The sequence below is a fragment of the Ambystoma mexicanum genome, chromosome 13 (genome assembly GCF_040938575.1).
Source record: "Ambystoma mexicanum isolate Mex_15411 chromosome 13, UKY_AmexF1_1, whole genome shotgun sequence".
In the NCBI taxonomy this organism is placed as follows: domain Eukaryota; kingdom Metazoa; phylum Chordata; class Amphibia; order Caudata; family Ambystomatidae; genus Ambystoma; species Ambystoma mexicanum.
In genome coordinates this window covers 768,690,197-768,715,192 of record NC_090938.1, presented here as the reverse complement: position 1 = coordinate 768,715,192, position 24,996 = coordinate 768,690,197, and the positions used below count along the sequence as shown (strand labels likewise).

Genomic DNA, 24,996 nt, shown 5'->3' with positions numbered 1-24,996 from the left:
CAGTGCAAGACAAATAAGGACAGGTGCAGCTGTGCAGCAGCGCAGCATATTAGCCTCACAATGAGACAGCGACGGCAGTGGCCGATTGAGGGTCCCGCGGGGAAGATTGTCAGAGAGTCCGGGGTGGGAAGGACATAGAGACAGAGTTTAGGGTTGAAGGAAATAATGGCTGTCACAAGTGTGACAGTGATGAGTTTCAGGTCAGTTCAGTTTTTGGCGTCACCTATAAGCCTCGACGATTGCATTGGAGTACAGCTAGAGTAGAAATGTCACACAAGGAAGGACACAAAGCAGGTGTTATTTGGTTTTTACCCACCTATTCAATGACCATGGCCATGTGATTCCATATGGCTATTCCCACCCACTTCCTGTCCCTGCCCATCTTCTGCCATTTTTGAGCCTGTTATCGCGACGCAACGAAAGTCTGTAAAGGGGTGTGTGTTGTACGAGTCTGTCTGTGTGCCTGTTTTACTGCTGCTACTAAATGCATCCTTTACTGCACAATTGCCGCAATGCTGGGAAGCAAATTTAAAGCAGCACCTCACAGTGTCTGACTCTTGTCAGTAACTACAGTTGCAATTATAGGCTTCTTCTAATTTCATTAGCAAGTAGATTAAGGACACTTGTTTTGGTATACGCACTTACTGGTTCTCCTCTGCCAGAGAGGGTGGTGATCTTTTTTTTTTAAGGTTTGCGCCCTGGTTTCCTAAGCGTGTCACTTCCCAGTAGGCGGTGGGTGTGCACCAATGAGAGTTTTTTTTAGGGCAGGAAACTAGTAATGCTCCCCCGATTCCTGGTAGTGCAAATGGGTTGTAGACGTGTGTTCCTCTCAAGACACTGTATCTAACCCCAAGCCTTTTTGAGAAGGGTTCGGAGCTGCCTATTTATGGCTTGTATGTGGAAAGGTGGCAGCAGCGTGGTGTTGGCACAGAACCTCTGAGATGGGTTTTGGAGGAATGGCGCTGTAATGTAATACTAGTCGTGTTCCGAATCCCATGAGTGAACAGTGCTTTCCAATATTGTGAAAGTCATGTTTTAATGTCGGAACAGTGGAAACTGGTACTGTTGAATAATTTTTGTGCTGCATTCATCCAGATCTGGCGGCCTCAGTTGTTAATCAGCTTACCCAAGTTTATCTCTTTATTAGGCGAAAAATGTTCACCATACAATTTTAAAAATACAATATTCGAAATTAGGAAAAGTTGAGCAATTATAGTAATAACAAATTTATATTGTGTTTAGACAATCAGAAAACGTGGAATGTAGGCTGTAACCACAAGTAGACACCTCCATTCCATGCTTTCCTTTTGTTCTTTTCACTGTTTCCAGCTTTCTAGCCAATAATCGTGCTTGGAATGCAAGCTCTAACTGCCTGTAAAAGGCCACATTCCAAGATTCACTTTGTGATTTGTACACACTGGGCCCCAGTTAAGAGGAAATGGACCAACTGCATTGCAGGAAGCCCCAGGTCAGGATTCCTATTTTCCTCCTTCAGAACAACCAACTGCAACATGCGGTGATGGGAATGCAGTCAAATCTAATAGTGACTGGATGCAAACTTAATTGTAGGCCGGCACGCGACCCTGCTGAGGTGTTTGTCTCCACGGTCTTACCTTGAATGGGACAGTAGCATTAATCCCGGGCTGGCATAAGGGGGGATCGGGGAGAGTCCTCTTTTACAAACGATAGTGAGACTCCACTTGGCTGGAGCCTCAACTTGTAGAGTGAGACGTGCGCAATACAATCTAACGCATGGATGGCCTGGCACCCTCATAAACTGGTAGACACAGTGACCGTATCCTTACAGACTCAGGCACGCCAAGTCAGGCATGTATCTTTAAGTGCTTGAGAAATTGACCAGTTTGGGATATGATTTCATTTATATCAATTATTTAAAACATGTCACTTGTTTCTTTGTCAGTCATGTATATATTCCATTATTACCCACTTGCCACTTGCAATGCAACACTTGTTTTTACTCTTCTAAGTGCGTATATCTAACACCCAGAAAAAGTATATGGCATGTAGTACCATTCAAAACAATACTGCCTACTGTTTGCTTTATTCATGAACAACACAGAACAGGGAAACCTGGTAAGCACTATGAGAACTGGGTAAATTAATTAGCACAATCAACACTCTTCCCTAAAGGAAAACAGGCGCGCTATAAATAAAATATCATATCATGCCTCTGTCCTTCCCTGGAATTGGCCATTACCATTTAAAGTGTTAGCAAATAGCTTACATGATCTCGCATGGGGTATTCTGGTTGCAGCACCAGTCATTATCCGTGTGATGTCATCTTGTTCATTCCCTAATCACTAAAGATGTTATGTTTAAAAACGAAAGACCCCCGAAAAACGGTCTTACTAGAAGCTTGCTGGTGTCTTGTGCCCGTTAGCTTGGCGCACGGCAGCCTGGCTGCTGCAAGGCTTCCTCGTGCAGCCATTAGCTGCGCAGCGCATGGCAGTGAACTTGCACAGCCATTTCATTAAAAACAGCCTGCAGGTGTATGTTTAATAGATTTAGCCAGTTCCGAAACCATCTGAAGGGTTTATATCTCATGATGGCACGGCACACTATTAATCATTAAAGTTCTCAAGCCTTTTAAAATCCCAAGTCCTCAGGCGGAAGCCCGGGTGGGAGCCGCAGTGAGGAGCTGCGGTAGCATCAAGAGCAGGGACGGCGTCAGGGCATTTCGAACCTTTCAAATGAAAGGGGCCTTGAGCCTCAGAGGGGCCCCCAGCAACTGCCCCCATGTTGGCAGTATGCAGTCTTCACAAATAGCAACATATTCTTTTCATTCCTGAGTTTAAATGTGCATGTGTATTTAACTCTCAGCCTGCGCTTCTTCTTCTTGCTGTTTACCCACCTTCCCCTTTGACCTCAGCTCACTGCCTTGTGTTGTGCTTGCTTGATCTGTCTACCTTCATCCCTTCATCCCTTGTTGTGGCCAGGCACAGCTGTAGCACAGCTACACTTGCCAGGCACAGTGCCACTTGCCAGGCACAGCTGTAGCAGAATTAACTACTACCCGTTGTTGTAGAAGCAGAAACATGGTGCAAGTTCCTGGGCATCATGATCTAATAGCAGTGCCTGGCAGAAGCTTACACTGTATGCACAAGGCCAAAATGTTGGCTTTGTCAATGCTTGTGTTTGAACAGGATCTCAGTGGCTTTGCCAATGCTGTTTTTAACAGGACTTCAGCGAAGGACACGTAGAGTGCTTATAAATCGGGTGCCTGAAGGGCTGCAGCAAATCAATTTTGTAATGTGAGCTCCGCAAAGCGCACTTTTAAAGCCCCAGAACGAAAACATTACAAAAATGTATATATTGCAGGCAGCGTTATACAACTGATGACTGGCACATGGTGGTAGTTGCTGGTACTTTCTTTACACATGGAGGTACTAATGATTATTCTGGTGCAGCTTCAATGTTACAAGCAGTTAACTCTCTCTCCTTCATGTGTGAAAACCATTTTAATACTGCTCTGAGCCTATGTTGCCCTTTCTCAGATCAGTCTCTCACTTTCTCTTTACAGACAATCAGCAACACCTTACATGAACAAATCCAACCAGTCCAGGGCAATTGTGCAACTAAAAACATCGAACTTCAACCTCCACAGTGCACCTTCCGGGATTTGGATTTCCCATAGCCTGCGAAGGAGTTCATTGCAGTGACCATTCTCCAGAACGAGGTGAGCTAGCATGAGTCTTTTGTAGGGTTTGGTGCTCAGGACACTCCAACTCTGTTTGTGTTCATCTGTAGTAAAGAAGGCACACAGCTATCTTGTTTACATTTTTTTTTTAAAAAGAAGACCATGTTTGTGGGTATCAATGAGGTGGGGGAAAATGTGATGAACAGTACAGACTACAGATACAGAATGGCATCTATGACTAGCTGAGAGGGTGGCATGTGAAAATGGAAAGTCATACATATAATGCAAAAAGGCCTGCTTATGGTTCAACGGAAGCAAACCTGTCCATTTGGAAACTGTTTTTCGAAGGATAGGATTGGGTGGTGGTTCCCACTTACCTCATGATGTCCTGGTATCTTCCAGTTTAATGGTATACAGTAATTTGTTTTACTGCTGTAAAATCCCACAGTCTTTCAAACATCAGAATACCTTCTTTCTAATCTTCACCATTGCTCCCACAGTGCTTGGGAGGGGTTGGGGTTGTGTCATGCGTTCAGAAAAATGTCCCTACATTCTAAACAATGTGTCTTTTAGAACAGTATTAACAGAACAAACTTGCCTCATTTCTTCCATAAGTACTCATTTGCCAAACAAGCTGCAATACGTATTGTGTGGCTGGTGTCACATTTGCTTATGGGCATGTGTGTTAACGCATGCATAGATAACATCGGCAATTATACTCAACTGTACTGGTCGATGATAAGTACAGCAGAGTTGTGTATAATTGCAGACGCTATCTGTGTCTAGTACCGACTAATTATACTTATGTGTTATTGAAGAGCATACCTAACAATGACTACATGATCCCATCTACATATACATGTACATAATCATTTTGCTTATTAACAGGTGTCACTGTTGCCGAAAATGAATTCAGTGGACCAATTACTCTCAAAACCATTTTCCGGACTCGCACACACTGAAAAACTGGAGGTGAAAAGACTAGGGCCTGATCGGCCAGATGTAAAAATTGAACAGTCCGCAAAAGATAGGGGAAAGGCTTACACACGCACATTTTCCATGGTGTGGTATGAAAAGAAGACATGGCTCACTGGTAGCATTGCTAAGCGGTCTTTGTTCTGCTTCCCTTGCCTGCTGTTTGGAGGTGAAACGGCCTGGACAAAAACCGGAGTCACTGACTTAAAGCATTTGTCAGAAAAAACCAAGAGACATGAATCGTGCAAATCTCATATTGAGAATATATTACAGCTGCGCATGTTGGGAAGTGTGAACATTGCAACACAGTTGGATGATGCCTATCGCCGGAGCGTGATGAGGCATAATGAGGATGTGGATAAAAACCGATACATCTTGTCAAAGTTAATAGACTGTGTGCGTTTTTGTGGTGCGTTTGAATTGGCTTTACGTGGCCATGATGAAACTGAAGACTCTTTAAATCCTGGTGTGTTTAGAGGCCTGGTGGATTTTGTATCCAGCATAGACAGTGCAATGGAACTACACTTAAAAAATGCAACAGTATTCAAGGGCACTTCAAAAACAATTCAGAATGAACTGCTGGACTGCATGCTCACGGTCACCAGAGAGATCATTGTAGAGCAGTTAAAATGCACTGATTATGTGGCTATTCAGGCAGACGATACAACTGATATTTCCACTAAGACTCAGTCTGTGCTAGTCTATCGCTACATTGATGAACGATACAGAATTGTTGAAAGGTTTTATGGATTCTCTGATCTGAAAGACTCTAGTGCGCAGACCATTGCTACTGCCATAATGGAAAAATTACACAAAGTATTCCCTGAAGATTGCCACAAAAAAAAGTAATTGCGCAAACATATGATGGTGCGAGTGTAATGAGGGGGGTGTCTGGTGGAGTCCAAAAGAAAGTAGCTGAAGTGTATCCAAATGCACATTATGTACATTGCTATGCACACCAGCTTAACCTCATCATTGAACAGGCTGTTTCAAATATCTCACAAGCTCGAGTTTTCTTTTTGGATATCTCTGGCTTCTGTACATTTTTTTCTCGTTCTCCAAAAAGAACCGCAGTTCTAGATGAGGTTTCAGATTCCAGACTTCCAAAACCATCTCGCACTCGCTGGAGCTACCATATTCGGGTAGTGGAAGCCATATATCGGCACAGGGAAGCACTCCGTACATGCTTTGAGAAAATTATTGAAAGACGGACTGATTTTGAGGGGGTTACTGTGCATGAGGCCCAGGGATTCATTCGAACTCTGAAAGAGAAGGAGTTCCTTTTCTTCCTTTTTTTGTTCAATGACATAATGCCCCATGTCGACATTTTATATAACCAGCTTCAGAAGCGAGACATTGACTCTGTGTATGTGCAGAAAGCTACTGAAACTTTTATCAAGTGCATTGGCAGAGTACGTGAAAGCACTGACAATCTGGAAGCTAAATTTCCATCAGAGGCAACTTTTTCAGGTCGCAATGCAAATATGAACACTTTGAATCGTTTGGCTAAAGAAGTATGTGATATTATAGTTACACAAGCCCAAGAACGCTTTGCATTTACTAACCACTTGGAGGGGGCCAAATTGTTGCAGAGTGACCTATTTCAAACACATGGACAGTCTTTTCCCAATGAAGCACTGAATGCAACTGTCCAAGCGTACCCCATGTTAAACAAGGAAAGACTGCGCACTGAGCTTTCAATTGTTTATGAGAGACCAGAATTCTGTAGTTCAAGTGGGGCAATTTCTTTATTAAAATTGTTCGTTGAAAACAATCTCGAAGAAGCATTTAGTGAGACAATGCAGTTATTAAAAATTCTGATTACTACACCCATGACAACAGCTGAGTCTGAGCGCTGTTTCTCCACCCTGAAGCGAATTAAAACATTCTTGAGAAACACAATGACTGAGGATCGTCTGAATGCTTTGGCCATGCTGTCCATGGAAAAACAACTAATTCAAGAGATCCCTGACTTCAATACACAGACTATTGATAAATTTGCCTCTCTGAAAAATAGACGTGCACAATTTGTGTACAAACTTTCAAAATGATTGACCAGTGAATGTTCTGTTACAAACGAGCTATTTGCAGTTATTTTGTGGGTTACCTTGAATTCTTTGTTTCAATGGCCTTATATATGTTAGGATTTTGTTTAAGGTTGCAGTGATCTATTTGACAGAACAGTGAGAAATGTGAAGTATGTTTTGATGTTATGGTTGTTGGTTGATAATAAAGCACTCAACATAGTAAACTATTTCTGTTGCATTTTTCTCCATGCAATATGTATGTGCCATTTCTGAGACCTGTGCATTCCACGTGTTGCAACTTTGAGCAACTGACGCAATGGCAACTCAGCGAGGCAGACAGCCATTAGAGGTAGGACAAATATGTCGCATTAATTAAGTGGTTAAAAACTAAAGTCATATTTTAGCTTAGTTTCCCCCTTTCAGAAAATGCCTCAAATCCCACCTTAGTAAGAGGATGAACGCATGTGAATGCCAGTAACAGCATGACAAACATGTTTCCATCATTACTGACTATATAATGAATTTATTTATGCATACACCATAGTACCAGCTATTCCCAGTACAAGCTGCTGTAAAATACACCATCACACTTGCACACGTAAGAATAGTGTACCACCATTAATATGTAAAACCGAATGCTTTTTTCATATTTCGGTGGGTTTTTTGGACAGTAAATTGCACATTTTGTAGGCCATTTTTCCAAAATTTTCGCGGGGGGAGAACCCACCCGCACCCCCCTTGGGGGGGGTGGGCTTGCGCGCTGCGCGCGCTCGCGACTATATTCGCCCTGGGAAATTTACGCCCCACCAGCTTTCAAACTCACCAGCCGCCACTGATCTTTTGTTTGTTTGTTTCATGTGCGTTTTCTCTTTGGACACACCTTTGACATCACTCATCACACAGAATCAGTGCCAGGGATAACGAATAAAAGCACTCTCTCTGCCACATGAGTTGAGATCTTAACATCCGTATTGCCACAGACAATCTCTGTGGGTCCTTTAACATCATTACCATATCACACTATCTATGTATAAAATGTAACCTCAGGATCAACACACAAATCAATGTAGACAAAGGCACAACTGTCCTGAAACACATGCTGTGCAGAAGATGCGGTCTTCATGCTGATTCAGTGAGTGCTGATTATTGAAACTTGACTGCTAATCTAGCATACTCTATTATTTGCCGCACAAAATCTTTTTCCTCACGACACAGGTCCCCTACTGGTCGCTCCCATGCAGGCCTCCCTGTTGCTCTCCCTGCTGTTCCACTGCTGTTCCACTGGTCTCCCTTTATACACATGCAACCACTCAACAGGTTGCAGGTGTGGACTTCCAATTCAATTTGCCTGACCATAATTAAAGGGACATGCATAAACCTCACAGCACTCTGCAGGTATCTTCCTCGTCCCAGTACCAAAGTGGTGAAATAAAGTTTGCGTGTTCATTTACTCTGTCCCCTCTTCCTCGTCTCAGTACTGTCAAAGGTTAAATGTGGAGGAATGAGGGGAGCTGCTTTACAATAGCCTATAAAGGCCAGGGGAGGGTTAGGTTGGTTCTCAGCAAGGAAAGGGTGATACCATGCCTGTGGGCACCCCATTCCCAATCCCCAAGGTCTTTCCACCCAGGTGATCCTCCCTTGCTTCTCCACCCCCAGGTTCAGGGCCTTTCCCTGGCCACATGAGAAGAGGATCAAGGGGAGTAGGAGTGAAGATACCCTCAGGTTTTTCACAGCACACACTGTAGTTTTGGAGAGACTCGGGAGGTAACACTTAGCATATAACAGAAACGGGTACATACCAGGCTGATCTTTGTGGTGACAGGTAGTCACAGGAACTGTAGGGGCAGAGCGGGCTGAAAGCAAAGTGACACAGAGAGAAAGAGAAGGCAGGCAAATATACTGGGTAAGACGGATTGATCATAATAAAGGATGTACTGGAATATGATAAGGGGTCTCCATGAGATTAAGGAAAGCCCTTGGGATGGGTACCAGCAGATTGCTCTTAACAATCATGCAGCAACGTCATGGGCTGGTGAAGCCTGAGAGCATACTGTGCTCCAAGCTCCAACCTTACCCTGTGCTTGAAACATGGGGAGGGGAGACCCAAGCCATTGCCTACTGACTTATCATTTACGAACACTTCTTTCTTTCTTGAAAACTATCCCACACCCCCTTTTGTAGTAGTTGTAAGGTTTGGTAATAGGTTTTCTTAGTACAGGCCTTTTTATTTGACTTGACATCACTAGGACTGCCTTATTTTCATTTGATGGTCGACTCCTGTCCCCATCTTAGATTTAGGCTTAGATTTTTTTCCAACCTGCATACTCTCTTAACACCCTTGAACTGTGATCACTTGTGTCTGTCCCACTTTTGGTCAACATGAGTTTCTCACATATGTTGTCAGCAGTGGGATATGGGACAATTGATAATAGTTGGAGAACCCACTTTCATGAAGAAACCCCAAATATAAACCTTCATACCCCTCTGCAATCCTCAGACCAACCCTATCAAAATTCTTTTACCCTCAAGGGTGAGAAACCAATGGAAGCATGACAACTCCCTTTCCACCCTTTGAACAGAAAATAGGAGTTCAATTTTCCGCCTTAATATCTCAAGCAATATCTGCAAGACAGCAGACTGATAAAACGGTTTATTTAACATGTCCCAGTAGAAGAGTCAGGCAATTAACCAGAATCACCCACACCTAACAACTCTTTCCTTTCCCCACAGGGATAAAAGGTGGAGCAGGAGAAAGCAATACAAGCAAGGTGAAGAAAGGCAAGTTTAGAGGGGCTCTGTGTCCTGAATACATCCCACTTCATTATTGTGCACTGACCATAAGCAGTAAGGGACCTGGGATAACGATTCAGTCGGATCTAGAGACATACCTTCCTTTGGGTCTGAATCTTGGGACGGGACCCCCTGAAGTGCACCTAACACAGCCTTGGGGATACTGCCAGAGATGTCCAGGAATACTCTGCCTGGAGTCTAATAGATAGCATATTTCAGTTTGCAAAGGAGGTCTATGCCAGAAAAAACAACAGTTGCAGAAGGACTTTGCAAGAAAGCATGCTTGCCCGTGGTAGGACCTAAGGTAATTGATACTGGTTCAGTAACATGTTGTGGGACTGGAGTGTTGGAAATACCCACTGCATTAATCATAGTAGATGGCAGAGGGACAACGGGAAAACAATTGGATCATTAGGCAGACTTACTATCCCGTATCTACCATACATGAAATGGTTTGCCCTTCAATAGTACACTTTACAGAGGGACTTTCCTGATCTACAGGTATCAATGGATTCATGATGAGGGTTTCTCTTGGGCTGTCCAGGTTCTGATCCTCATCTGGGGCTGCAGGCCATACATTGCTCGGGGTAAATTCCCAGGTTAGGGAATCAGGTGGATTTAGTATTAGGGGGTGGAAAGTTCCTTTGGGGCCTGTTAGGGCACTCATTTTTCCAGTGACCCTCCTGCTTACAATAATTGCAGGCTGTGAGTCTCACAAATCCGCTACTCTGGGGTTCCTGTCCAACGCCTTGTCCTCTCCCTCTGATGCTTATTCCCCACACCCTCTGGGCAGCCCATTTCCATTGTTAGGGCCTGGGAAGGGATGGATCCCCTGCTCTACGCATTCCCAGGTAAACAAGCAGCAGGTGCATCACATCTCACACACCTCTTACCATCCAATTCTAACATGAAAACAGTCAGTCCTGCTCCCATGCACGTCCAACTCACAGAACCTCAACCACAGCCCTCATCACCACCCACATACCACCTCCAAAACACACATGCACCCTCATGCTCATCAATGCTCATTCTGTGGTACCAAATGCAGTAGACATTGCTGACGTCATCACCACCCAACTTAGATGCACTCTTTATCACAGAGACATGGTTCACCCCCACCTCCTCACACATCCTGGATATATACTACTCCCAACAGGCTACAGCATGCAACTCAACACTGCTACAACTGGTAACTAAAAGACTGGTGGTTCAAGACCAACCTGTAAAGTCAAGTTATAACATTTATTGGAATGCAAAATACTATCTTGACTTGTGAGCACATTGCAACCCATGTTTATGTGTGAGATTGTGCATTCTTGTTGGCTGGCAGCTACTCAAGACCCTGTTGACCTCTTCAGGACAGAGTTTACAAATATAAAGTACTCTCAGGGCGGGGGCAGGGACAGAACACCCAATTCCAGGACAGTCCCAACAAAACCTGGACGTCTGGTCACCCTAGGTAAGAGTAATCTTGGGAGGCGGATGAGAGAGACTAGGGGGAGGGACCTTGCCTCAGTGGACAGGCTCAAGAGGGATTAGGTGAGAGAGGACTTGAGAGACAGCGAAAGAGACTCCTACTCAGTACACAGACTCAAAAGGGAGAAGGGGAGAGAGGAAAGAGACAATACATTGCACACTACAGACAGTGTGGCTCCTGAGAGAGAGTGGGTGGAGAGAAAGAGGGGGTGGAGAGAAAGAAAGGGAGTGAGCGTGAGACAGAGGGACAGTCTCAGAAAGAAACACAGAGCAGTAAAGAGACACAGACAGAGAGAGACACAAAAGGAGCGGCACACATACGTAGACAGAGACACGGCCATGGCAAGACAGGGACACACACAAGCACACACTCTCTCATAAAAAAATGGCACAAAGCACTGGGGGCAGTTTGGTAACTCTAGAATTTCTTGCCATTAGAAGCTCAAGGGTCATGGGAAGTGCCTTATTTCTCGTTTTATTCCATGGTACTATGATTCATTGTATACACTGCCCGGGATATACTCTAGTCCTGTAAACTTGCGAAAGTGCTACAGAGGCAGGTGTGAGGAGGCTGGTGATGAGCCCAAGAGTGTAACCTGTGAGAGATCAAGTAAAAGTGAGCAGTATGTGAGTACCATCTCACCGGCAACAGTGAGAAAGGAGCAGAGATGAGCCAAGCCTTAATCAGCTTTATAATTCCTGAAGAAAACACTGCTTTTGACAAGAAAGAACCCAAAATCATGTCTGTATGTATGTAGTTTAGAGGAGTGCTGATCTGTAAACACTAGAAATCTGATACACACCCACAAACCTCTCCTTCCTGCACCCATTTCCACAGAGAAATGGCAGGCAATGATAACGTGCACCATGTCTTCAGTTAAGGCGTCAGCTGAAATTATAACAGGTCTATCCGCCCAAGACAGAATTCAGCCCCTAACCGCCCCCACCCTTCTCTGGTGGTTTCACAAATCAAAAGATGGACAAAAAGGGGGCAGAAAAGAGAATTTCCCATGTAGAAATGAATTTGCAACTCAAATTTAACTATGCAACATTGAGATGGCACTGCAGTGACAATACTCACTGTATCATCAGGCTCAGAAAGGTGTCGGCCATTTTAGACATTGCTTCTTTTACCCCATTCAAAATATGCCCCTGTTGCTGCTTATAGCTTTCAATATTGTGAAAAATTTATGCAACCATGTGATTGCTTTCCTCCAATCAAAAGAATATTTATTTATTAGCCCTTTGTTTGAATTTCACATATTGCCATTAAACATCTAACATAGAAAAGCAGCGCAATGTTAATCATTTTTAATAATCGTATATACCAGGATAGAATAATAGTTAGAAGAGGCTGAATTTGTCATCTCCAGCTTCTTTCATACTGCTCTGCAGACTTTTCTCTCTCAATTATTGTGATCTTTTATTCATTTCCCCCAAAATATTCTCTATGAAATTGAAAATCTGGTCTCCCTGAAGAGGGTAAATGTCTTGGAAAATGGATTTGATCAGGACAGCATGTTTTCTCTTTGATGGAGAACCTCCTCTCGCAGAATGGTAAGGCATGTTCTCCCAGGATTGGGCACCCACCTCTGTTGCCATGGACGCCAAGTTTCCTCATCCTGGAGGCCTTGTTCTCTGCTGAGGAATATTAAAGACAAAATCACCCATTTTAGGATCAGTGAAGCATTGGGAAGAACACATCTTGATACTTTCTTGCCTACTTTTAGAGTATTTCCATTCTAGTTATGCACGTTAAGAAGAGCATTGCCTCAAAAATATAGATGGATGTTTCTTGTGAATGAGGATAGTCTGTGCTCTAATACTTTGTTTATGCAAACTATGGAGATGCGTTCCAACCCATTCTAGGCAAAGTGTTGCAAATGCATTTCCTGCAACATCAGTACATCCAAGATTTTATAAGATACGTATACGCTAATCACATCTCATTGGCCACCTGTATAACAGAGATGACGTCCCTAGCTTCTTTGGAACGATGAACATAAAGATATCCAAAGCAAGGACTGTATTATAAATCAACATGTGGAAAATGTTTGCAAGCTACTCCCCCTGACGATTCTGCATGATCATTTGCATGGTTTTATAACATAATATGGGAACTTCAGCTAACTATCTATTGAGACATAGACATAAAAGAAGTCTGAGAATATCATGTGACCTCTTCAGCCTATCTGGAATCGAGCTTGCCCGCTCTAGTGTAGCGGCTCAGACATTGAAATTGCCACAGGAAACGTTCATTTCATGAGCGTCACAGAAGTGCGCACGGTGGAACGATGGAAAGAGAAAGAGGGAAGTGGATTGACATGAGGAACAGAGATTCAGATATCGTTACTTGTAGCACAGGATGCAATTAGCACATTCACATGAGAATGGGGTGTACACTCTGTGCTTACGCTACAAGGGTGAATTCTATAGTCTTTGGTATTTTTGAACTACAAACATGGCTATGACCAAATTAAGAAATCTTGAAAGTTGGAATGTATCAGAAAACATGTCAATGATGTACATAGGTTTTATTTAAGCCACAGGAAGATGGTCAAGGGGACCGAACATGCACCGATAGTGGCATGATATACTATGGACGCCATTAAGGAGTTTCTTTTTTAATTTAATTGAATGGGCTAAAATTAATGGATCATCAAATCAAAGATGATAAAATGAACAGCTGGATTAATAGGCAGGAACATGTGGCTAAGAGTGTTTATTCCCTGTGCATAACTGTGTACCCCATATGTGATTCTTTTTCTTTTTTAGGAAAGTGCACATAGGTGTGCCAGTCATTGCTGGGTTCTCATGGCATGCACATGTGCAGGCTTTACAGGTAAACTATTTCACCCCCGCATAAGAGGTACAAAGGTCCAGATGTTGCTGTTAGACCGATGATTTAGCCAACATTAAACCTCACAAAAACTCCTCTAAACAACCATAGACACTGGAGACAGACTACATTAAAAAGCAATACAACCCTTCGAGTGTTCTTAGTACCTGGGTATAAACACAAAAAGAGTGGTCTTGATTTGCTACAACATATATGGGATACATTACTCACCGTAATCATATTTCTGAGTGTATCTGCTTAGATTCACATGCTATGCATAGGCCGACATCTAGTGGTAGCCCCAGAGTATTACATTTTTTGGTTTCGTAACTCGAAAAAGGGACGTCGACGGGGCGTGACAGTAATACTATCCCTAGTGTGATGTCCACTATACCCATGGTCCTTCATGCGTCGATGTCCCTCAGATTGTTTTGTTTCTAACATGAGGTAGCATGAGTTGTAGCGCGAGTACAGATGTGATAAAGCAGATAAGAGTATATAAGCCAGAAAACACCTATGCATCTTCAAGTCCATGGGGGAGGAAGGGTGGGCGCATGTGAATCTAAGCAGATACAAGCATCAGAAATACTATTAAGGTGAGTAATGTATCCCTTCTGAGGCTTGTGGATCTGCTTAGATCACATGCTATGCATGGATTAGTGAGCAGTGTCTGGAGAAGGTGGTGGGTTGTGAGAAGGTACAGCAGCAAATAGATGTGTTAGCACTGTGCACTAGGACCCCAACCGGCCCATAAAGCTGGGGGTTGCCCAATAGCACTTTAAGATGAGTAGCAGCACCCGTGAGATGGATGGGGATGCAGATTAATACCCTCGCATGGAATCAATAATGACAACTCAATAGTTTGGCAAAGGATGTTCGTTTTATGACAAATACAAAAAACGGGGAGTTCCTGTTTATCAGCAATCACTCTCTTTCTTCTCGCTTCACAACTTCAACGAACTTCATAAAAAACAATCTTTTATACTAAAAACTCGTCATCACTCACGTGTAACACTTAAAATGTTGCATGCAATTCTATTGGTTATAGGAAAGTAACTTTAATATAGGTACTATATCTGTATATGGTAATGAAGTGAGGGGATTGGATAAACAGCGTCAGGTGGGGCATCTGAGCCCTTCCTTCAAAATGGCTGCCGTAGACGTCACTAAAAGTACAACATCTCATTGGTTCTACTAACTATAGGACCCTAGATTACTTGGTCCACTATGATTGGGTTGGCATCAACCCTACTCATACTTTTCCACCAGCCTAGCAGCATGCAGAATTGCCGGCCAGGTGCCGGGAGCTCGTCCGCTCCAGTCTCCTTCCAATTATTGCAACAATCAATCATCACTTCAGTGATCATGTGTCAATTATTTCTTTGTATCTTGGCATCAAGACTGCTTCTTGGTCTGGAAAAGTGAAGGCACCTGGGCATGGCACAATTCCATGCATAGGTGTGAAAGTTTCATCCCTTCTGCTGGCTCGGTCATGTGATTCCGACACTGTGAAAGTCGTCTTCATTTGTGTATTTGATTTAATTTTGCCAGCCATCTGCCTCCTGTGGGTTATCTTGACCTTTCAGAATAGGATACTCTGTTCTTCTCTTCATTAAATGTATCTACTATTGGCCTACCTCAGCTGGTACAACCTTGGCTTCTTGGCATGACTTGTCTTCGTCTGAGTTTCTGTCTGTCCGTAATTCCCGATTTTTCTGCTGCAAAGCTCTCCTCGTGAGACCTTAAGTAACCTTTGGTCAGTTCTGCTCTTGTGCGTAGTGGAAGTATACTTAAATACAATTCTTTTCTTGAGGTCGATATCTATAGGTGGCGCTTGGTGCACTCTATTTTACTATTAAGCTTTAGCAAGCCTCACGATTTTGTTAGCTTCTTGTGGCTCCTTGCATATGTACACGTGTAAGCTGGCTGAATATCTGCATAACGCTTATGGCATAAGCATCTAACATTTGACATTGTTATTTCGCTATAAACTCAGGATGTCACTTATCCATGGTGTTTCGTCTCTTTTCATCATTCATAGGTCGTCATATCTTTTATATGTGAGTCAGTCCGGGTTCTTGTGATGTCACTATTGGTCTTCTTTTAGGACTTTCTTGGCTTCTTCCAGTATTGCATTTTGACAATCGCCATTCTGTCTCACTTGTCGATGTGGTTTTCTCAATGGGTACCTTACTGTCCAAGGTTTCTTAGGTGCAGGTACTTCAATAGGTGCTGTCAGTCTGATAGTACTGGGCAGAGCCCCCTTGTTGCTCTCTGCTGGTTTATTTGCTTATCATATGTCACATATTTTGGCGTGAACATTCCTGGCACCTCAAAGTGGGCGGTGGGGGGTGCGGATTGTGTTTGGGACCTCCTCTACAGCACCGCTTGTCCCACCTGCGAATCTGCTTTAGAATGTGTGCCAATGCAGTAGTGCTGAGTAAAAGTATGTATAGAGCTCCATGTATCTGCTTTGCAAATGGCGTCCAGCGGGATGTTTGCAATAAAGGCCAAGGTAGCTCCTGAACCCCTGATAGTAGAGCTGTATGCATTTCACTATCCAGGTGGAGATGGCATTTTTTGAAGCATGGTCACCTTCCCAGCCAGCTGCTATGGAGACAAACAGTTGGTCTGTTTTTCGTAGCGGTTTTGTCTTGTTTACATAGTATAAAAACCGATCTCCTTACATCTAGTGTATGGAGGTTTTTCTCAGCTGAGCTTGAAGGGTTTTGAAAGAAAGCTAGTAGTTCGATAGTCTGATTGACATGGAAATTAGAAATGAACTTCGGTGAAAACCTACGGTGCGTTCTTAATACCAATTTGTCTTTGTGGATAACAAAGAAAGGGTTTTGCACTGACAAAGCTTGTAGTTCACCGACTCTCCTTCTAGAGGTGATAGCCCCCATAAAAGCCGTTTTATATGTGAGGTGTTTAAGGCTGGACATGCGCGTATGAGCTTTGCAAGTACCACATTTAGGTTCCACCATGGGGGCAGGTTTGAAATGGGAGGGTGGAGTCTTTTTACTCCCTCCATGAATGCCTTGAGGACGGGGATCTTCCACTCAGAGACCTTAATCTGAGAAGTGGTGTACACTGATAGAGCCGCTAGGTGAACCTTGATTGAGTTAAATACTAGCCCTGAGTCTAGTAAGTGGAGCATGTAATGAAGAATGTGTGATTCCCGCTAGCAGACTACCACAGTAGTCTCTCTTGGCACCAATTATGGCTCTGGCGATGATCTCTGTGCTTTCTTGGGTGATGAGTGGTTTGAGATGTTGTAAGAGTTTAATGTAGTATGTAGAGGAAGCTGTTATACTCGAGACTTGAGATTCCATGGTTAATGATTGGTCCAGCGTAACTCCCAAGATTTTGAGTTTCGGTACAGGGGCAATAATGTCGGTTCCGAGTCTGAACAAGCCGTAATTACTATCTAGTTTTTTTATTGCTGCTGAGCTCCCCACTATCATGAGCTCTGTTTTGCTTTTGTTAAGTGCTAAGTTATTATTGAGCATCCCGTTCTCAATGATAGTAAAGATTCTATTCAGTTCTTGTTCATCCTGCATGTGGGTACCGGAAAGTGGAACAACACATTGTGTGTCGTCAGCATAATTACAAAACATTATGCCCTCCGCTTCCAGTTCAGAAAAAAACAGTGTCATAAACAGGTTATAGATGCAAGGAGACATACTGGCACCCTGAGGACTCCGAAATGTACTGGTATTGGCGAGGCTTCTGCTATATTAGAGCAAACTCTGCTAACTCTGTTTTCCAAAAAGTAGACAATCCAAGAGACAGCCAGGAGAGAAAAGTTGGCAACATCTGTTGGTCTATGCTTCAAAATAGAATGATCGACTAAATGGAACGCAGTCGATTGATCCAACGAGACTAACAGGGATAGCAACCCTTTGTCCAGTCTCTTGAGCAAGTTGGATTTTATTTCAAGAAGTGAGGTTTGAGTCCCAAAACCAGTTCTGAAGCCTGATTGGTGTTCATTCAAAATGGGATACAGATTCAAGTGGTCTGATATTTGTCCGTAAGCCACTTTGTCTAAAATCTTTAAAAGAAAGGGTGTATTCAAAATAGGGCGATAGTTCAAGGGATTGTTCCAGTCTATTCCTATTTTCTTTAGAATGGGTGTAACCATAGTTTGTTTCACATTATCGGGAACCATCCCTTTGTCCAGTGATTCGTTAACAAATTTGCGTATTGCTTTTGTGAGGATAGAGGCACATGTTTTTATGATCACAGAGGCACAAGCGTCGCCTTTACAGTGAGACGGTTTCAATTTCTCAATGACTTCTTGTAGTGCCTCCTCTGTTATAGGGTGGAAATGAAATTGGGGAATGGTCGGTTGACATTTACAAGGGTTCAGAGATTCACTTGGGGGATTTACTGGGAAATTCTTCTTTCTTTCCCGCATAGCGGCTATAATTCCCAAGAGTTTGTTGTGCATGCCTTCCTGAATTTTCTGGCACCAGGGAGCATCCCGAATTTCTAATTGGTCAGCTGGTGATGGGACGGACTCTTGTTCTTTTAAGATTTTAAAGATTTCCTTAGTATTTGAGACTGCTTTATCTATTCTTTGATTGTAATAGTTTTGTTTTGCCAATAGGATTGCTGATTTGTATGTTTTTGCTAAATTTTTATATGCTGATAACAAGCTTGATGACGGCGCAGATTTCCAAAGGTAAAAAGCCTTAAGAGCTGTGGCCTTAAGATTCCTGAGGTCAGTCGAGAACCAAGGTTGGCTTTTTTGTTCTAGATGCTTCTGTTTCTTACATTTTAGAGGGGCTAGAATTTCAGAGTTGTAGTCCATATTAGAAGCAAGATTTAACGACATGGTCAATAAAGTCGAATGTAGAGAGAAGTTAGTGTCGAGATCTAATAAAGGCGGAATGCTGTCCGCTGTGAGATGTTTACGGTTGCGTGACAACACGTGTACGTTGGACACATTTTTGAGTTTCGTAGGAAATGGAACTGTAATGGAGAAATAAATAAGTGAATGGTCAGACCAGGGGCATAGAATGATGTTTAAATCATGACACAAGATGTTGGTAGTCGAGATCTAATCAAGTGTGTGCCCTAGAATGTGGGTAGGTTTAGTCACTTGTTGCTCAAAACCTAGTTCTGAAAGAGTCATATGAACCTGTGAGGTGTATGGATCTTCAGGATCGCCTAGCCAGTGATTGAAATCACCCATTATTATAAATTGTGATAGTGGTTTGAGCCTTGGAAGCACCTGGTTGGTAAGAGCCTCTATCCAACTTCCTTTAGTGATGGGGGACGATATAGGAGAATAATATTAACTGTGGCCTCAGGGGGGTGTGGCTAAATGGCCATGTGAAAGGACGTGCCCTAGAGGAACTCCTGCAGATCAGACATCGATCCTGCAGAAAAACGTGGCATTCAGGAGATAATGCATGCTGGCAGCGCACCCATGGATATGGGAATGATTTGTGCACATAGCGGGTGCCTGAGGGGTCCGATTGGTGGCGGAGAAAGGAAGATATATCCATCGAAGTGCAGCGAGGTGCCCGAGACCTGAGGGCAGGCAAGATGGCGGACCAAGGACAAAGGGCCATAAACTGACCACGGGGCCGCGGCCGAAATTGCAAGCTAGTGCGGCCGAGTTCAAGCCCCCTACGACTTTAGGGGACTTGTGCTGCCCAGCCTGCAAGCAGATCCAGGGACCCAACTGGGGAGCCCTGCCGGATTGATGAGCGAGCACCCGAGCCCGCGACGAATGCAGGAGAGGCAGAAGGACTTTGCCGACACTGGTCGCCGGATACAGTGCAGGACCGGAGGGGGTCGCTCCTGGAGGCGCTGCTGCCACAGCACACGGAGCAGCGGGAGGACTGGCGCTGTGCGCTCGGGACATCGGGGCTGGAGCCCGTGCACCCGGTTAAACGGAGGCCCCCGCAAGGTCGTGGGCCTGGAAGGGGCCGAGCAGGGCCAGAGACGCTGGCCCTAAGTGACCCGGACCTCCAGGGGAGGAGGGTGCCAGAGTGCAGCCCAGCCTGCAAGCAGATCGAAGGACCCAACAGGGGAGCCCTGCCGGATCGAGGAGCGAGTGACGGAGCCCGCGACGTGTGCACGTGAGACAGGAGGACTTTGCCGACACTGATAGTTGGACTCAGCGCAGGGCCGGGGTGGGGGGTTGCTCCTGGCGGCGCTGCTACCACAACGCATGGGGCAGCGGGACGGCCAGTGCTGTGCGATCGGGACACCGGGGCTGGAGCTTGGGCACCCAGCAAGCGGAGGTCCCCGCAGGGCTGTGGGCCCGGATGGGCTCGAACAGCACTGGAGAAGCTGGCCCTCGGTGACCCGGACTGCTGGGGAGGGGGTGCCGAAGCCCTTCCTGCGTGGCGAAACAGACCTGTGCCGGCTAGACCCAGCGGGCGCTCGGGCTGACCGAGCTGCGACCTGCTGCACCGAGTAACTGAGCCAGGGTACATGAATCAATATAATCCCCGGGCACTGGGGGACACATTATAAGATCGGAGTGCCTTGGCGGTGGCGCCCTGTGGAGCTTCTGTGAAACACTTATCAAGCACACGGGAGCGGACTCCCAGCCCTGGAACGTGGGTGTGGAGACTGGCCTCCAGTCTAGTCCGGCACCCGTGACAATTGAGTGGTTGCCAATGCAAGGCACAGGCCGGGGAGGAGGAACCTGAGAGCCTGGGCCAAATGACACACGAGGAATGCACTAGGGCCGGGAACATTCATCAGAGGCCAGAGTCCCCACGCGAGTGTCCATGACAGAAAGAGAGACTAGGTGACAGCCCTGGCAGGGTCCCCGTGTTGTGAAACACTGTTGCCCATAGAAAGGGGCAGACGAGCCCAGTTTGATCCAGGGCATATGCCGCACACGAGAGAGCACGCAGGAGACGGCCTATACTGGCACGGGGCACGGTGGATGCACTAATGACACCACTGCTGGTCGGGGAGCTATAAGATCCTGCTGAGGCCCGAATCAGACGGGTGTGAAACCAGTGGATACGCCTGACCACCGGTGACAGCGGGAGCTACAGCGTACGCCTGTACAAGTGGATGGGGCCAGGACGGATACGTGGGAGGACACAGCTCACTCCAGGAATGTAACTGGCAGTCGGCACATACCCCCGACGTGGCTGAATTGGGCCCAAACACAGGGAACCATCCAACACGGGGTAGGCCTGCAGAGGAGGGGCTGTCGCGTAGGCCCACATCAAGTTGGGACTGGCCATGAACGAACTCAAAGTGGCACTGGACCTCAAGGTTGGAGCTGTCCAGGAAGAGGTGAACCTCCTCAGGCAAGATGTTAGGACATTGGCGGACCGCACCGGAGACCTGGAAAAAGAGATGGCCCCGAACACAGCAGATTGTGCCGCCCACAAATAGGAAACTTTGCGCTCTGGTGCAGCGAGTGGGCAACCTAGAAAGCAGGGCGGAAGAAGCAGAAGGACTTGCCCGACAGAATAACATCCGCATTATAGGTCTGCTGGAGGGAACTGAAGGGCCCAACCCAACGGAATAAGTCGAAACTATGTTATTGCAGGAAATAACCGGAGGGGTGCTCACCCGGGGTTTTGCTGTTGAGAGAGCGTCCTGATGAGGAAGCCGCCGCCGGGGAACCCTCCGAGGCCACTGATCGCAAAGATCCTGAATTACCGGGATCGAGAAAGGATACTTGAATTGTTCCGGAAGGGTGGAACAATTGAAAAGGGGACAGCGAAGATAATTGCATACCCAGACTACACCCTGCAAGTGCAGCGCAACAGGATGAACTTTGGAGCGGTGAAAAGAAGACTGCCAGAAACAGGCCACAAGTATATGCTGCTTTACCCGGCCAAACTGAAGGTGTTCCACAAGAACAGAACCTTGTTTTTTGATACTCCGGAAGACGCCATGGGGTGGCTGGACATGCAGAGCTGCCCCCAGGAATCGGGCATCCAGACAGGAGTTGGAGAGGATAAGTAATACAAGGTGATGCCACCCAGGGTGACATTGTGCAAGACAGTGGGACTGGAATATAGACAGGGAATGGGCTGCTCAGGATGTACATGCATGCAGGATCCGCTTGAACTGAATAATGTCACGCACGTAGGACCTGGGAGACAACACTTGTACCCCCACAGCATTAAGCTTAGTTAGGTCACTGGTAGTCCGGTGACACCCTGCCGGGTTCCTGTCCTCAGGTATTCCAAGGAGGGACCAAACGCGGGTGGGCCTGAGATCCAGGGATGGAGATGGGCATTTGTTGGGGCTGGGCGGGGAGGGGGGAGGGTAAGGGTTGTGTGCAGTGGGTCGTAGTTGGGGAAGGGAGGGAAGGAGAGGTTGTTGGGGTTGGGAGGGAAAAGAGCCAGACTCAGTGTTATCAGAAGAGAAATGGGAAACTAAGAAGAGAGGCAGGACACCATGTTAATGGCGTCGGGTAGTCTCAGGATGGTGACCTGGAATGTGTGGGCCCTCAATAGTTACCTAAAACGAATTAAAGTAATGATGTATCTGAGGAGGATGAGGACCGACATAGCTCTATTACAAGAAACCACCTCACCAAAGAGAAACTGGAGGTGGTCAAAAGAAAATGGAAGGGAAATGTCACAGGAGCCACATACTCAGCGTATGCAAGAGGGGTCATCATATGGGTGGCACCATGTGTGCTGTTTTGGCTGCTCCGGTCGATAATAGATCCAGAAGGTCGAATGGTGGTAGTGGAGGGGCTCCTGGAGAATCGAGAAGTGAACATTATAAACCTGTATGCCCCTAACCAGGACACAACAGCTTATTTTAGGTCTTTATACAGTAAAATCAGCCCCCTGCTGGGCAGAGCGATTCTGTGAGGAGGCGATTTCAATTGCACCCTGAACCCCAAGATGGACAGGTCAGATAGTAAGCTGGAAAAACCAACCCCGGCAGCCAAAGTGCTGTGGGCACTGCTGACAGACTTAAAACTGGAAGATGTGTGGAGACGGTTGCACTCAACAAATAGGCAGTACTCACACTACGCAGCGCCACATGACCTGCACACTAGGTTGAACTATGTGTTCGCTGCCGCTGAAATAGCGGGAGAAATGGTGGGAGCAGAGTATAAGGCCAGGGTGCTCTCGGACCACTTCCCTTTGGTCTTGATGTGGCGATACCATCCCCCTAGGGCACTTATTCCGACGTGGAGGCTTAAAGCAGAGGCCCTACAGGATTCAGGATTCCGAGAGGACCTAAGAGAGGCCATCACGGAATACTTCGACATTAACACTGGTAGCGTGCAATCAGTGGGAACAGTATGGGAGGCATTCAAAGTGGTGGTGCGAGGGGTAGCTATATCAAAATCCAGGGGGCTCCAAGGGGGTATAGAACGGGAGTTGCAGGAAACGGAAAGGGAGCTAGAGGACTTGATGCGCAAGGAGGGGAACACTCGGGAAGACGGTGCAAAGATTGGGGAGCTGCAAGGTGCTAGCGGCGAGCTCTGGGACAGGCTGTGTAAATTGAATTATAAAAAATATGTAGAACGGCATCATGCGGGGGGAGACAAGCCAGGCAGGTTGCTGGCCTAGTTATATAAAAATGAGACACCCCGATCAGTGATTAAAGAAATCAGGGGAGAGGGGGGACAGATCTGCGAAACCCAGGAAAGTGCGAATGAGGAGTTCCTTAGGTATTATAAACACCTGTATGAGGACACAGGGGAAGACATGGGTCAAGAAATTCAGGAAACATTAGAAGACATAGGCCTGCCCGCTTTAGATGACCTGGAACGAGCAGACCTAGAGGCCCCAATCACCGCAGACAAACTGGATGCAGTGATCCAACACCTGCCTATGTGTAAAGCGCCTGGGTCAGATGGGTTATCCAGCGAATTCTATAAAGCGTACAGGCAGGAGTTGCTCCAGCCGCTGCTGGCCATGTTCAACGAGGCCTATGAACGGGGGGAGTTGCCACAGACCCTGCGAGAAGCGGTGATCATTCCACTCCTGAAACCGGGCAAGCCGGACGCAGACTGCAGGTCGTACAGACCCTTATCTATGCTCAACCAGGATAGCAAAATACTCACAGCGGTGCTTGCCAATAGGCTCAAGCGAGTAATTGGCAGATTGATACACCCTGACCAAACAGGCTATGTCCCCGGTAGAAACATCACAGACAATCATAGGAGGCTACACCACATTATCGACCAAACAGAGAAAAACCCAGGTGAAATGGCCATTGTGTCATTGGACGCGGTCAAGGCCTTCGACTCAGTGAGGTGGCCATGGTTGATAGCGACCCTGAAAGTGTTTGGGATGGGACCGGGGTACATGAGATGGGTCAAGATGTTCTATAGCTCCCCGATCACTAGGGTCAAAACAGGCGCCATAATCTCAGATAAGTGGCAACTCAGCAAGGGGACCAGACAGGGATGCCCTTGGTCGCCCATGTTATATATTCTTGCACTGCAGCCGTTGGCAGCATGCCTTAGGCAACAATATGGGGAGGTGGGGATTCATACTGTGGGAGGTACACATTTGATTTCATTGTATGCCGATGACATGCTCCTCTTCCTGCGCTTCCCGGAAGAGAACCTGCAATACGTCCTGGAGGTGATGGAACGTTACGCCACCCTCTCGGGCATATCGGTAAACCCAGGGAAGTCCAGCGTGTTCCCCTTAGGGAGATACAAGGGCATTCCGCCAGATAAGCTGCCTATTCTGCAGATACCCTGGCAGACCGAGATGTTCCGATACCTAGGCATAAATATATACCACAGGATAGAGGCGAAGCATAAATACAACACTGAGAAAGTGATTGAAGGTATCAAAAACAGCATGGTGTTCTGGTCCAGGCTGCCCCTAGCCATGTTGGGGAGGGCAGCCTTGCTCAAGATGGTTGTTCTTCCCAGACTGCTACACTTTTTGTGAATGTCCCGTACTTGATTCCTAAACGCTTTTTTGTCAGACTCAATAGCCTGTGCAGGGGCTTCATATGGCACAACTCTCGGAACAGGGAGGCCCTCTGGAAACTACAAAATTCGTGTGACAAGGGGGGTATAAAGCTGCCGAATTTTGAATTATATTATCTGGAGGGACAGCTATTATATGTAGCTAGATGGTTGTCTGAAGATGACTCGGCGGAGGCGAGGCTTTTGCGGGGTGACTCTGCCCCGTACTTTCTGAAAGAGACAGTGTGGTTGCCTAAGGCGAAAGTGTCGGGAAAGGGGAGGCTGCTGTTGGTGGGCTGGGAGGTCTGGCGTAGAGCATGGCGAACTGTGGGTGACC

The 24,996-nt window shown here is 46.0% G+C and overlaps 2 protein-coding genes across 3 annotated transcripts in view; one reads left to right on the top strand and one right to left on the bottom strand.

The window, feature by feature from the left end:
- Nucleotides 1-3,430: 3,430 nt before the first annotated feature.
- Nucleotides 3,431-6,887, top strand: LOC138521928 (zinc finger MYM-type protein 1-like). 2 transcript variants are annotated; one of them, XM_069635104.1, is made up of 2 exons: nt 3,431-3,697; nt 4,547-6,887. In XM_069635104.1, exon 2 carries the CDS (start codon nt 5,512-5,514, stop codon nt 6,682-6,684), a length of 1,173 nt encoding a protein of 390 aa, XP_069491205.1. In that variant the 5' UTR covers nt 3,431-3,697; nt 4,547-5,511; the 3' UTR covers nt 6,685-6,887. Both variants share the same exon structure in this region, with proteins under 2 accessions (XP_069491205.1, XP_069491206.1).
- A 4,799-nt stretch (nt 6,888-11,686) lies between these two features.
- LOC138520547 (E3 ubiquitin-protein ligase TRIM39-like) overlaps nt 11,687-24,996 on the bottom strand; it is a 127,801-nt gene continuing 114,491 nt past the window's right edge. Inside the window, exon 9 of the mRNA XM_069632890.1 lies at nt 11,687-12,567. Coding sequence (XP_069488991.1) covers nt 12,544-12,567 — 24 coding nt within the window. The 3' untranslated portion in view covers nt 11,687-12,543. The remainder of the gene's footprint in view (nt 12,568-24,996) is intronic.